At 31.8% G+C, this 14,918-nt stretch overlaps 1 protein-coding gene across 1 annotated transcript in view; it reads right to left on the bottom strand.

Annotated features, from left to right (window-relative positions):
• LOC106644003 (protein dachsous-like) overlaps positions 1 to 14,918 on the bottom strand; it is a 443,369-nt gene that overhangs the window by 81,678 nt on the left and 346,773 nt on the right. The window contains exon 5 of the mRNA XM_089596931.1: positions 3,584 to 4,043. Within this exon, the coding sequence (XP_089453057.1) occupies positions 3,584 to 4,043 (460 nt within the window). The remainder of the gene's footprint in view (positions 1 to 3,583; positions 4,044 to 14,918) is intronic.

Genomic DNA, 14,918 nt, shown 5'->3' with positions numbered 1-14,918 from the left:
TCTGACTTTTGTTTATTTTCGGTTTTTATTTTTTTCCATTGTTGGGACCAATCAGTTGAAAAATTTTGTATGATCAAAACTTTACCACATACAAGAGCCCTAGTTAAACATAGATTATCTCTATTATTTATCACCAAAATGCCTCTTTTACTTAAATTAATTAATACATCTTCCGGCGCACCCCACCTTTGAGGGAGTTGGACATATGTAACCTCAACTACTGAAGTTTTCGCGATGTCAATGATTCACTTGCTTGGTTCGATTTTTTTCCACAAACTCCAGATATCGTTGAAACTTATTTGATTAATAAGTTTGTAGTACCCACCGATCTTTCGGTTAACGCGTCTGAGTGTAAGTTCATCGCCACAAGATAATTATGAGAAAAGTAATTATTTCTAATAACAGTTATAATATAGTTATAAAGTTATATATTTCGTACCTTTTGACATGTCTGGTTCCTCCTCAGTCTGCACTATGACGCTCGCAACGCCTCTTCCATCCTGATGATCGTGATGACACGGGGGGTGCTCCTGGGGTTGTTGATAGGAGCACTCTCAAATCTATCGACTGTATTTGTTAAATAAAAAATAGTTTTAATAAGTTCTTATTACAAGGCTTTTGAAAAATATGAATATAAAATTTATTAGTTACCTGTGTTGGTGTAGTATGTCATAGTGACACTTGATGGTCCGGGTGTCAGTTCGAATACCTCTTCCAGCAAGCAGTCAGACAGGCGTTGACGCTTTAAGTCAATCGAATTATTGACTATCATACGCGGAGCAACTGCCACAAATTTTGCCATGGTTGATAGTAAAGGAAAGAAAAACAAAATAAGCAGCAAGAACAATTTTCTTAACTTATGAAACGAAATTGACTTTTTTGTTTTACCTTTCGAAAGGTCCCGAATAATATGTTGCCTGGCCGCTCGCAAAACACATACCTATTATCTCTTCTTAGTAAATTTACAAAATACCTGCGCTGTGTTACTAATCTCACTCGTAAATGTTGAGATGAGACGAAGGCCTCGATTTGACGAAGAAAAAACGATGTATTTTGTCAGTGCCTCCAAAAGGCTGTTCGTTGCTGATGAAGTCCACGGCAATTGATAAGTTGTAGTCTTGTCGCTCTCTCGAATCTCCAAGTTTGAAGAAGAGTCGACTCCGTGGCTTCCCAGTTGCTTGCTCCGGCCGAACAGAACGAAAAACTGAACTCGAAAACGCCTCGCACCATCGATTACCTCAAGAAATTTTCCCCCACGTATAAAGAAAAGCAAGCTATCCTTGTCTAGTTAATAACTAACAGCACACAGACTTACACGGAGAAAGCATACCTACTACTCAAATTACAAATTTACTCTCTACTCTTACAGCTCTCGCTCTCTCTTTCTCATACATCCGAACACAGGATTTCTACACAATATTTTAAAATAAATATCATTTGAAGGTTAAAATGAACGATAGAAAGAAGACATGTACGTGAAGATTTTAATTTACCTGGACATATTTTTTTCTTTTTGTAAGAAAACTTCAACCCTGACAGTCCAGGTATACCATCATCCAAGGGGTCCTCTTGCTTTCCCTTAAGCGTACCGTCGTTGTTTGAAAGCTTTTTGGAATCTTTAAAACATATATTGGCAACTAAAAAAGTATTTCGTTTAATTTTTTCTCATCATGCAAAATTTTGTTAGTATAAAAAATATATAGTAAGACTATATCACTTACCAATTCTATTGTACGCCTCGTACATTTTCTTCAACATTTCGATGTTTCTAGCTTTAGACGGTAGACATTCTACCACCGCTTGTATAGCTATAGGACTACACACTAGATAAAGAGGGTACAACGCAACCGCATACACCCCCGTCAGGTGAATAGTCAAAAGCTCCTGCAATACTCCTATTAATTCGTTAACGGAGTATGCAGGCAGCACGTCGCTAAACCACTTGTAGCTGTACACCTTAAACGCATTTTCCGACACGATAGTTGCGTATCACGTACAAGAGCGAACTACCTCGAACAAAGCCTCACTCGTAGATGATTTCATTTTACTTTTTTATTTAAGTGGAAAAAAACTAAGAAAAACGGTGTGGCTAGTAAAAACTAATGCAACACTTCAGTAAAAAACACACTGTTACTAAAGTTAATAAAATTTAAATAAGCACCCAAAATACACAAACTGATAAAAACGGAGTTGCTGGAAAAACCTAATGCAATGCAATAATAGAAATACACTGTTACAGGCGTTAAACAATCTCAAGTAAATGCAAAAATTACACTGACTCAAACTTTTAAGTAAATTGAAAAAATCTTCAAACGAGATGTAACACGTAAAGATATTGCAGCGTATCAGCAAGAAAATATGATTCAGCTAGGAGTGTCGGATAAGGACTGATTTTCTTTCACGTTTTCTTCTTTTCCCTACCTACCTACTTCTACACTTCTCCCCTTTTAGCCTAAATTTTGGCCAATGTATGATAAACGTAGTAGGTGCACACAGACAAATCACTCTACTCTTGTCAGTGCATGAAAAATTCTCCAGGAACAATATGACGTCGAATATTACTACCAAGAGATATCACGCACTTCCACCACTATTTTTTATAGTTCTTCATGTTTTGAACAAGATTAAAAATATTGTAGCTTAGGGACAGTAAATAAATTGCAGCTGAGAGATAATTGGATACTTTTTATCTGTCGTCACTTACTCCTTTTCATGTTTTGAGAAAGAATGTAGGAAAAATCCGACATTTACTCGCGAATACTTATCGGATGACTAAAAGAAAGACAAATATAGGTATGAGCTCGTAGTTAAGCATGTTTTAGCAGATTTTTTTGTAGCATCGTGAGTGATAAAAATAAATGGTGTACTATCTATAGGACATCCTTATGATTCATGTATCGACAAAAATTAAAGAGGGAAAGCGCAGCAGAATTGAAAAATTTCACCATGAGGGTATCATTTTTTCATGAGACTACCAATCACCCTCACATTATAGATAATGACGGACGCCTAGATATCGTTCACCTTGCTTGCAAGTGCGTATTTCAACGTTAGTCAATAAGTGTAAGGATTTTATAGTGGACGAATCAACTGTTTTATGTCACAGTATGACTCTAGTGAATAAAATCAATGGGTCGTCTCTGGAAAAGCTGATAGAGGAACACTTTTTATAACTAATAATAATTATAGATTCAAATGTTTTATCAATTCTTACATTAAGATTTTTGTACAATACATGTATTAAATATATTTAAAATTGTTTTTAAATAAAAAAGCCGCCCACCACCCGCTCCTCCTACCTTCACAATACCACTATGCCATCCCTCCTAAATTTTCCTCCTCTGGAAATAAAAAAGTTTTTATACATAAAAAGAAATCTATTTATATGCCAGCCATATGCCATATATCTATGAAACTGTCTGAAAAAATACTACCCTCACTCCTTAAGTGGTCACTAAAGCTTCGATGGAGAAAATAACAGGTATGTATTGTTCTCATTTAGAGAAATGAAGACAACCAATAATAAAAAAATATTTTTTCTTAGGTGTTATTGTATTTTGGAAAAAGTGTTGATTATTTTTACCTTTCTTTAGTTTCACGGTCAAGAGATTTGACTAATATAATTCTTTCTTCCGATATTTCAAATACTCCGATTCCATCAGTTGCAGTGATAACTGCATTTACTAAATCTATATCTGATAGTGCCATCAAAACTGTTCCGACTGTTGCATTTTCTTTAATGGCAAGAGAGTGTTGTTTATCTAATATATTATTACCTGGCTCGGTCAAACGAATTATGATTAAGCAAATTGCATTAAGTGATGGTTTTCCAGAGTCCTTTGCAACAATTTCTAATACAATTTCTTTTGGCAGAGGCCTCAATAACTCTGTGCAATTCATGAAGAGTCTTCCACTAATGGGATTCATGGTAAATCCTCTTGTTAGGTGAGCCAGGTAATAAGTTAATCCATTATTTTCATCTGATAAATCATGGTCAAACGCAGTAATACATGCGATTTCTTTCAAACTGTCTTGGTCATCTGCTAAAAAATAAATATAATTATCGTTATCACGTTTTACACCTACTTATAGCTGCCACTCTTAAGGTTGTTTTGTATTAAAAGATTAAATAGTAAATTTTGAATACATTTTATATCATATTTAATCATGTTCTTCTATTAACTCCACTCACTCGTTTTTTCGAGAGTAAATATTGTAAAATGAACACCAAATGTCAACTTGACAATCTTCTTTAAGGAGCTAAATTTCTTTATTAATAGTTAGGCTTTATTTTTTATCCTACTCTGAAACCTTCCTTCTGACTTTGATTCTGACTCAAAATTCTTTCGCACAGACAACTGGCTTAATTCATTTACATATGGATTGATATGATAAACATCAAAACCAAAATAAAGTCAAACTAATACAAAATAAAAAATCATTCGTAATAACAGTTTACTTCTAGGTTAGAAAAACCTTTTTTAATGACTATTAGTAAGAGAAACTGCCTTTGCTAAACAGTTTTTTATTTCTTATTAGTTTGACGTTATTATGATTTCTGATGCTGATCATGTCCAGCTATAAGCAAATAGACTTAGTTAGTTGCCTGTGCGAGAGATTTTTGCATTAGAATCAGAGTCTTGAAAAAGCCTGAAAAATGAAAAAGAAATAAAGAACGTTTTAAAGTTAATTATTTGGTCCTTCTTTTATAAAATTATGCAATAATTTAAAAGTATTCTTATTTAAAGATCAAAAGGGGCACCCTTCACACCCCGTTCTTGACTATCGTAAACGTGAATTCTACATTTTCTCTCGTGGATAAGTAGCATAGATTTTCTTATATTAATGCGATATCAAGCACTATATCTAACAAAATTAATTTGTTTTGAAAAAATTGAGTAATGCTATAACGTAAGGTACGTAATTACAAATACATACAGCTTTTGTTTATTTGGAATGTAAACTCATTGATTGTAGCACATCAGCAAAAGATACAGAGTAAATAAATCGCCTGAATAGTGGTGAAAAGCTCCAGCTGACCACTCTGTATATTGTTCTTTTAAAACTAAGACTCATGCGTGCTGGCTTCTACACTAAAGTTTAAATACAGGGTTAAGTTGTTTTAAATTACAGGTAGTTAGATTCTTGGCAACCCTAAGCTCACCTATTCTTACATAACAGAAAATTGTAGCTAATTTGAATCCCAACTTTTGGGGTTTAACTTGGGTCTGTGAGTTGAAAAATAATACAAGATACGGATGGTACCAAAAATCATATTATGAATGCAGAAGATGAGTACAGCTAAACCAGGTCAAGGTAGGTTACGTCGTGTACATAGGGAGAATTTTTAGAACGGTGTTTAGAGTACTTCTGCAACACTGATCATCAGCAAAAAGTGGAAACGTTCAACGAAAAGGAGCAAGTAACAGAATAAATGCAATAAAAAAGAGGCAGAAAATGGGATCAGAATAAAGAAATTTTACATTATGACCGGTGTGGGAAAAAGGGAATAACCAACACAAAAAAAATACAGCGAGTAAACTGGTTGATACCAGTGTAGGAACTAAAAAAAAAAACGGTTAAGGAAATGTAAAACTAATAAAAAAGAGCTCCCTATGCTGCAAAATTGTGCAGATAAAGGACACAGACAATCAGTAGTAACTTAAGAAAATGCTGTTTTTTTCGGAAATTACTGGCTATCTGCATAGGTACATGAGCTGAAATATTGGCCCTTAAAAAAACTGTATAGAATAAGTTACGTTATCAGAAAAAAATATAAGATTACAAATAATTTGGGTAACTTAACAAAAACATAAGACAAGAGGCAGTGTAAATGTAATTATTCATAAAATAAAATGTACCTTACAGTGATCTGAAGTAGGTGATGTGTGATGAGATTAACTAAAATTTTATTGTATTTAAATAACGTAAAAATAAATATATTTGTACTTTATTTTGTAGAGAGTGATGAAGGAGCTGCAGCAATGGGTATGTGGGTAGCTTATTTTCCGCTTCATTCAAATAACTGCTAAATGTGGAGATATATACTTGTACTAGGCAGGCTTCATCTACCCGCATGCTCCACATACGTGTCTCATAATATATAGGTGATGGTTTTGAGTAAAATTTAATGTTTTTAAAACTTTTTGAAAATCATACGTATTTCATTATTTCCGATGAAAGCAGTATATACATTGTAACAGTTTTTAATCTGTGATAAAAATTACAGTGTTGAATTGACAAATACATCTTAAAAATAAGCAAAAGAAATTTTTCAAGGGAATACAATTGGAAGTTTAATTAAAAAATGTCAGATAGCGCTGACAGTGTGATTTTACTTAAATAATTATGGGCAATCATTAAAGATATAAGAATACTGTAATCGCTATGAGTTTAGTTGACCATGACACTCAAGTCGATAAAATTTTTAAACGAGCTATGGCAATTATATTTGCTTTACAATTACAAGAATTTTTTGCATGGATTTAAATTTCAGAAAACATCTACGACGGTAGGATATGGAAAAAATATCAAAACTATTTAACAGAATATTATGTTCTTAATACATAGAAAACCATGCTCTTTCGTTCATAAAGAATATTTTTAAATTTAAAAATAAATTATGCTTGTCTTTCATTTACCTTTTCCAAAAAATTTCACTTAAATCAAAATAAACACACTAAATAAGTCTTATTCTGTAAATACATAATTGACTTAATGTATTTTTAGTTAAAAGATAATCAAAATAAATAAAAACAATTTTCTTTTTTAGTTATATGTAGGTAAATTTATAGAATTTACTTAATTGGTGGTTCTGGATAGTCAAAATAAACTTTTTTATCACCATTTAAGTAATTTAATTTTTTATTTTTCAAGATAAGCAAATTTTATTGATGGCATGGATTGGCATTGCATCCGTATTTCTTTCAAAAGTAATGCCCAGTCATAGAACCTCTCATTTGCTTTTGGTCTTTAACAGTATTGAAATAAATAAAAAAGCTTACGCAATGTTGAACCAATTATTCAGGATATATATTTATGTACATATATATATGAGGCTTACATGATTCCACAAAAAGTCTTTAAAAGAGTAAACCAGACTTCGCGTCTTTTATGCAATATAAGCATACATTTTAGAAACAAATTACGAGTTTTCAAAGAAGATTATCATCAAATTCTTACTATCATGAAGAAACCGTAATGGAACTATGGTTATAGCTGAGACTCTTGAATCATCATTTTTATAGAAATCTTTTATGTTTCATAATTGAATATCATTGTCTGTTCGTTAGGTATTAATTTTTTAAAATTGTTATTGAGGATTAGAGAAAACACGTTTGACCATTTAATTCCCCAGGAAGTAGAAATCTAATGATAAATGTTAAAAAATATTTTGTAAATGTAACAAGTTCTCAATTTAAAAAGTCATACTGGCTTTTATTATATTGATTTCACTTGCTTCTTAAACAAAAAAATTTTGTAATAAACTTAAAAGAAACGTATTAACTTACTATAGTGGAGATAATAAGACTTACAAGAGACTTGATAAGTTCAACAGTAACAGTTTTATAAGTTTTTTAATTCGAGTACAAAAAATATTTTTAAAGTCCTTCTTCCTTATAAACCTAATTTAACAGTTGTAGCAATAGTTACGTTAATAAAATATTAAAGTATAATTAATGGTTTGTATTACAATGCACGATTGTAAATTATAGAACTAAACATTTACTATCAAAGTATAATACTGAAAAAAAGTAACTGAAGAGAAACAGATAAATGAAATTCTTATCCCTAAAATAACTTCATATACGAGTAATTAAACATCGTTACCTTTTATGCTGTATGGGAAGCTTTCCCTTCAGTTTTAATATTTGCAATGATGATTAATAAATCAAAAGAACGAAGCTTTGACAGAAAATGTTTCTTTATTAAACAAAACAAAAAATTTTACCTATAGATCAGTGATGCCAGACGGGACGGTATTCCCCTCAAAGTAGAGTTCAGCACTCTAGAGGCTCGCAAGCTTTAGGCTGACGCAAGTATAGTACAGCTCGAAAGAGTCTCTACCCCAGTTCCCCTACTCCTACTATCCCTCTCCCTGTGGTATATAAATGGTTAACCCAATCCCGCTTCACAGCTTATGTATAACATCTGTACCTCCTCCACCGTAAAGCGCGGTAGCCGAGTGGGCTACACAGTTTATGTTTTGGCTGGTCATACCTTCGAACCGCAGGCATGGTAACTTTTTTTCTTTCTTTTTATTTTTCTTTTTTTTTCTTTACGACTACCACATTAAAATTTTTTTTTACAATGAATTGATGGTTACAAAAAGTGCGTTGACAATTAATTTTTAACGTATTAATTTATGTTTACGTTTTACAAATTTTAGCCATAGTTACTGCCGACAAATTACTACAAAGCTTCCTAAAGCATAAGGGTCACTATAAATTATAAATAAAAAACATTTGAAGCCCTTGATTATTAAAATCTGTCAAGGTGCATCTAATATTTATAATTATTATGCAATTTAGTATTATTAAACCTGTTTTTCGTAACTACCTTAAATACTTAGTGATGTATATTTTTTTTAAAGAATTTTATTTATTGCAGGTGAGGCAACAATTTTTATACGTTTATTAAAAAAATCAAAATTAAGTGCAGCGTTCAATTATGTGTTTACATTTTATAAAGCACGAATTTAAACACTTGACAACACATACAACAAATTGTCATAAAATAAAACACTTCTATAGGGTGAAAAATTATTTTTATTACCATAGCTACAAAATGCAATTGCCACTTTGCGTACTTGAAACAACTTTGTGCATGTGCAGAAAATGGGCTCACGGGCGAAAAATAGCACTTTACGTCCTCTATAAAAAAATACACGACTTACGCGCAAACTGGAATAATGTTGTTTTAGTTGTAAGTGTACCAAAACTTTTAATTTTCCTTGAAAAGTTTTGCATTTTAAACTATATAATTATTTTTAACAAATGTCATGTATGTACAATACGGATTTACATGTTACGTAGGTACTTTTTTTATAAAACTCCAGTTGCAAGTACACATATATGAATGATTATACAAAAATGAGAAAAGTTCGAGGTAAAGATTACTGGAATGACGAAAAATTTTTTTGGAAACACATCTCTGGAAAATTTGCGTACGGTGTAGATTTACGACAAAGAAACCAACACTTTGTAAATTAACATGGTTCACAGTACGTTCTTTTTTTAAGTATTAAATTTAAAATTAAATTTTTAAATTGTTTCCCCTTTTGTTGTTATGACTTAAAATAAAAACTGCAGTGTGTTCCAAAAAAAAAAAAAAAACAGAGCGATTAAAATTTATAGATATTTTATTACCAAAAAATAAAAAGATCGAGCTTATGCCTAAATTACTGTTTTACTTTTTTTCAAAGTCTTCGTGCAATCTTCTGGAGCATAGAAAAATCTGTTTTTAATCGTTAAATACTTTCAAAAACATTATTTTTTATGTTTTCTGTCTTAGAGTTGTCATTTAAAATTATATATAGTACAGTACAGATGAGCAGCTTATACAATTTCTAATACACGAATTATTTGCCATGCCATGAATTTATGTTTTACACAATAGAAATATAGTTATTTACGTTTGGTGGTCTGCTGCATTGACGTGTGTTGTCTTCTAATTTACTAAGCATCTATTGCGAATTACTATGCATGCAATGAATTGATATGATACACAATATAACTACAGTTGTTTACGTTGCCGGTCTGCTGCACTACCGTGTATTGTTTTTAGATTTTTCATGCCTATGCCACCCCATACCACCAATTACCATACATGCAATGTGTTGACTTAATGGATAATATAACTATACGTTGTTAACTTTTTGCGGTCTGCCGTACGAGCGTTTTTCGTCTTTTGTTTCATACTTATAATCATATAGTCTAGAATCTGCAGAATGCAAGCACCTACTATTCCGCTATTTTGTCAGTGACTTGTGATGTGATTACTGTGTTTTTGGTAATTGTTCCGCCTTTATATAGTTAATTACTGCACGCATATAATTACGTTAAATATTAGTAGTGCTCTTCCTTTTTAATTTTGTGCACTGTAAGTCGTGTATTTTTTTTACCGAGGGCGTAAAGTGCTATTTTTTGCCCGTGAGCCCATTTTCTGCGCATGCACAAAGTTGTTTCAAGTACGCAAAGTGGCAATTGCATTTTGTAGCTATGGTAATAAAAATAATTTTTCACCCTATAGAAGTGATTTATTTTATGACAATTTTTTGTATGTGTTGTCAAGTGTTTAAATTCGTGCTTTATAAAATGTAAACACATAATTAAACGCTGCACTCAATTTTGATTTTTTTAATAAACGTATAAAAATTGTTGCCTTACCTGCAATAAATAAAATTCTTTTAAAAAAATATACATCACTAAGTATTTAAGGTAGTTACGAAAAACAGGTTCAATAATACTAAATTGCATAATAATTATAAATATTAGATGCACCTTGACAGATATTAATAATCAAGGGCTTCAAATGTTTTTTATTTATAATTTATAGTGACCCTTATGCTTTAGGAAGCTTTGTAGTAATTTGTCGGCAGTAACTATGGCTAAAATTTGTTAAACGTAAACATAAATTAATACGTTAAAAATTATTTGTCAACGCACTTTTTGTAACCATTAATTTATTGTAAAAAAAAATTTTAATGTGGTAGTCGTAAAGAAAAAAAAAAGAAAAAGAAAAAGAAAGAAAAAAGTTACCGCGCCTGCGATTCGAAGGTATGACCAGCCAAAACATAAACTATGTAGCCCACTCGGCTACCGCGCTTTACGGTGGAGGAGGTACAAATGTTACACATAAGCTGTGAAGCGGGATTGGGTTAACCATTCATATACCACAGGGAGAGGGATAGTAGGAGTAGGGGAACTGGGGTAGAGACTCTTTCGAGCTGTACTATACTTGCGTCAGCTTAAAGCTTGCGAGCCTCTAGAGTACTGAACTCTACTTTGAGGGGAATACCGTCCCGTCTGGCATCACTGGTATAGATACACGTATGTAGCACTTTTACGATGCGAAACTAAAAGAAGTATACCTATACAAATTCAAGGTTATAATCATAATGGAATAGAAAATTGTGTGAGGTTGAATATTTTTTATATAAATATCAACTGTAAATAGAAAATTTATTACTTTCGAATGATAAGCGAAATAAATTTTATAAACATTAATGCATAGATTATTTAACAAATTATTTAATAATAGCGCATTTTATGTATGGGTGTGTATAATTAATACATGAGATTTTTAATTAAAAGGAACTGATATTTCGTATAACACGAACGACATACTCTTCTATGATTTATAAACTTAAAAATTAAAGGTCCCCCCCACATTACTAAGATAGACATTTATAGTTTTATGTTAAAAATAAGGTGTACTGTCAATATTTCAGATTCCACCCGTTATTTCATTAATAAGTTTTCATCGCGCACTGATATGTAAACTATTTGCTATACTTTATCGTATCCACATACATGAATGGCATTGTTGTGGTCCGGTCAACTTTAAAATTGAATTTTCGTATTAAAAATGTCTTTGTTATGATTATTCTTAACAAAATAGGTAAATAATTTAACAATCAGACGTATAGAACAGAAATATACCTAGCAAAGCAAACATAAACGTTAAAGTAAGAAATTAACCTAACTTTCGTCTTAGATTGTACCACTACCAATTTAGTATAGCTGAGTGTGACGCTATCTAACACGTGAGATTCGATACTTTTGCAGCGCCTCAAGGGTGCTACTGTAGAATAAAGCAAAAGCTATAGTAGTGCGTCTCACGATCTACAGTTGTATATAGGTCTTTATACTACCATAGCAGACTCTTGATACTACCGTTGCGTTCCACGGGCCCTACTATAGTATGTGACGCACTGTACTCTGGTAGTATACAGATACGTGTGCTACCATAGCACCAGAGCTCTTTCTATGTACGGGACGTTTAATTTGTGAAGCCTTCTTTTACCACTTTTGAATTGTGCACCACAAAATATTGAATTCAACCAATTGATTAATTTTCAGACCCTTGGAATAAATTGTTTTGTATTCTAGAGTGTACAAGAATACTGTTAATTTTTTTGTAGCTCTAAATTTTCATTGGGCTATTTGCAGTATCCTCGCGAGTACATACCATTTTTCTCGGTAAAATAAGTGGTCATTACTGTAACGCCCCTAATCTCCGAGAAATTTAAAATCATTAATTAATTGACTATAGTATATAAAGAGGTAAAGAGTGCAGATGTGACAAACAGAGTTTTGTTAAAAAATTATATCTTGGGGCCTGGCAACCTCAAAAAAAGTACCGTTACGGTAATGACATACTTGTCATTACCGTAATGCTCTTTTTAAATAAAAAGAAAAATGCATTTAAATTAACACAGGTTTTAATAACTGATCACAGAGTTGGACCCAAAAGTTTTATAACCTTATTTAACTTGGAAAAAATAATTAAAAAATTATCAACATTTAATTTAAAAAATCTTAGTTAGGGCGTAAAAATATCGCAGTTTTAGTGAAATGGCCCAAATACATTCATAAACTAATGTATATATGAACTCTTAGGAAAAGTATTTTAAAACAACTGATTAAAAATTTCTTGAATACATACAGTATTTTAGCAATTTAAAGTATCTTTAACAATCCTACTATTTCAAAAACTTATGTCAAATATGGAACAATACATTGAATAAATGGTACGATACATCAGTTTAGTATCACTTTCATTCATTAGTGAGCGCAGTAATACGTTTTTATCTCCGGCATGCTGTAATGTGTTATTATACGTTATTATGACATCTAAGGACATGTCAAAATTTTTAAGCACATCATGGAGATTTCATTGCGTGATTTGATATGCACAATTAAGTACGAGATCAATGGTTATTTAACCTATCCAGATCATGCGTGGAAGATGTTCGTTAGATTTTTAATAAAATTTAAGTATGCATATGACAGTCAAACTTGAAAGTTATTGCCCATTCTAATTAACCTGATGCACATAAATAAGTGCATTTACTATTTATTGTACGGCAAATAAACACTTAATAATCTAGTTACCAGTGACCTGATGCATTCTTATTTCAATTTTTTCATTTAATTTAAAACGAGCAACGATCTGATTCTTAGTTACTTGAAGAATTCCTCCGAAAACAATAAATTCATTTATTACTGTGGTAAAATTCTAGAAAGAATAAACAAATACTGTAAAGAAGCACTAAGCTATAAAAACTTACGGATTTAGCGTGTTTGGAAGATTTTATTTACGAAACAAAGAATAGTTATTCATTATATAAGCAAGTATAAATTTAATAATGTCAGTCAACTAATATCAAATCATCAAAAACATTGAAATATCATGGGTTCAATCAACAAATCTACTATGAAGATATATTAGTTTTACAGCTATAATACTTGTTGCTGGATTAGCTTGAATGGATTGACAAATGCTTTTGCCACAGGTTGGAAACATGACGAATGTTAATTTTTTTTTTCGTGATCAAAGCAGTTGTTAATTTAAACACATTTAAACATAATGTCATTATTTGTTTTTAAAATAATCGTGTTTTATAGTTAAAATTTTAAAGCGTTTCATTGACAATTAAACTCATAATAATTTTATCTTAATTGAATTTACAATTATTAAACTTCTACTTGTATATTAAACTAGCAGCCCCCCGTCTCGGCTTCACCCGAGACTTACTAAATGGAAAACCGTTGTGTGTTGACATATAATGTGAAACGTTTTTAGTTAGAAATTTTACATTTATTCCTGACACTTCTCAGAACAAAAATCTTCTTATCAAAAGCATAGTTGTTCGCAACCCATACAGTTTATTTGGTCAAATAATAAGCTGTAAAAATTAAAAAATTATAATTATGCTGAAAAGTACCGTGCGTCCCTTCTGCGATTAAATAATAGTTGGCCATGAGAAGCGGTTGATTTGCAGTGTCTCCCGTATAATTTACGAAATGGGCTATTTTTTAAAGCTGTTAAGATTTTAAACTCCCAAAAAATAAGTATTAAAAAAAATTTTTTTTTCTTATTTCACAACTTTATTACCAGAGCAACAAAGTCCTGGAGCTTAAACTCTACATTTTTTATTGCCACAAAAATACAAATACATTTTCTACTTATTTAAAAATTTAAATTTAGATCTTTCAAGATTTAAGAGATTACTGTGAGGGTAAAATGAAAAGCTGATCTCTCACGTAATGGATTCTTTACTTGGCGATTTTGGCTGTTACAATCTTGATAAATTTTCTGCGTCAGTTTCTTGACGCCTCAAATTGTGTTCATTAGATATATTTAAAGTTTTCTTTCTAATATACCTTTTTGCGACTATTGGCATGCTTACGACTTTTGTGACCCCTCAAGGCTATTTTCACTCAACTTTGTTAAGTTTTAATATATTTGTTGGCAAGGTAGTTCAACGTCCGATGGCCCTAAAAAAGACTGGTGAGCTTCTTAAGTAAACTCTTTCCTGACTGAAGTTAACAACAATTGTGACTGCCTGGATACCTCAGGATGATCTTCTCTGGCTTGCTGTTAAAGCCCCAGACTAATCGGGAGAAAAATTACAAAGTCCGAAGCTTTGGGGCTAGTTGTAGAGCTATTTTCTAACGTCTCCTGATATAACGTTGATGACGTTGGTGTCTAAAGCACCTTTTTTTGCAGACTCAGTTGTTTTGATGATCTAAGGTGGAGAGATTAGTAGAGATTGGTTCGTGATAATTGTCCGTTAGAGACTCCCATTGGCTCAAATTTTTTTTCCCTTCATAGCTGTTAGGTTCGCCCAGTGCAGACCTTGGAGAGGATCGGTGATTCCTGGTTAAATGCTTAGAGTCGAGAGGGTTATA

Source organism: Copidosoma floridanum, unplaced genomic scaffold (genome assembly GCF_036245765.1).
Source record: "Copidosoma floridanum isolate Cflo_tuat_1 unplaced genomic scaffold, Cflo_Japanese_pri ptg000030l, whole genome shotgun sequence".
In the NCBI taxonomy this organism is placed as follows: domain Eukaryota; kingdom Metazoa; phylum Arthropoda; class Insecta; order Hymenoptera; family Encyrtidae; genus Copidosoma; species Copidosoma floridanum.
This window is presented reverse-complemented; position numbering and strand designations above follow the sequence as displayed.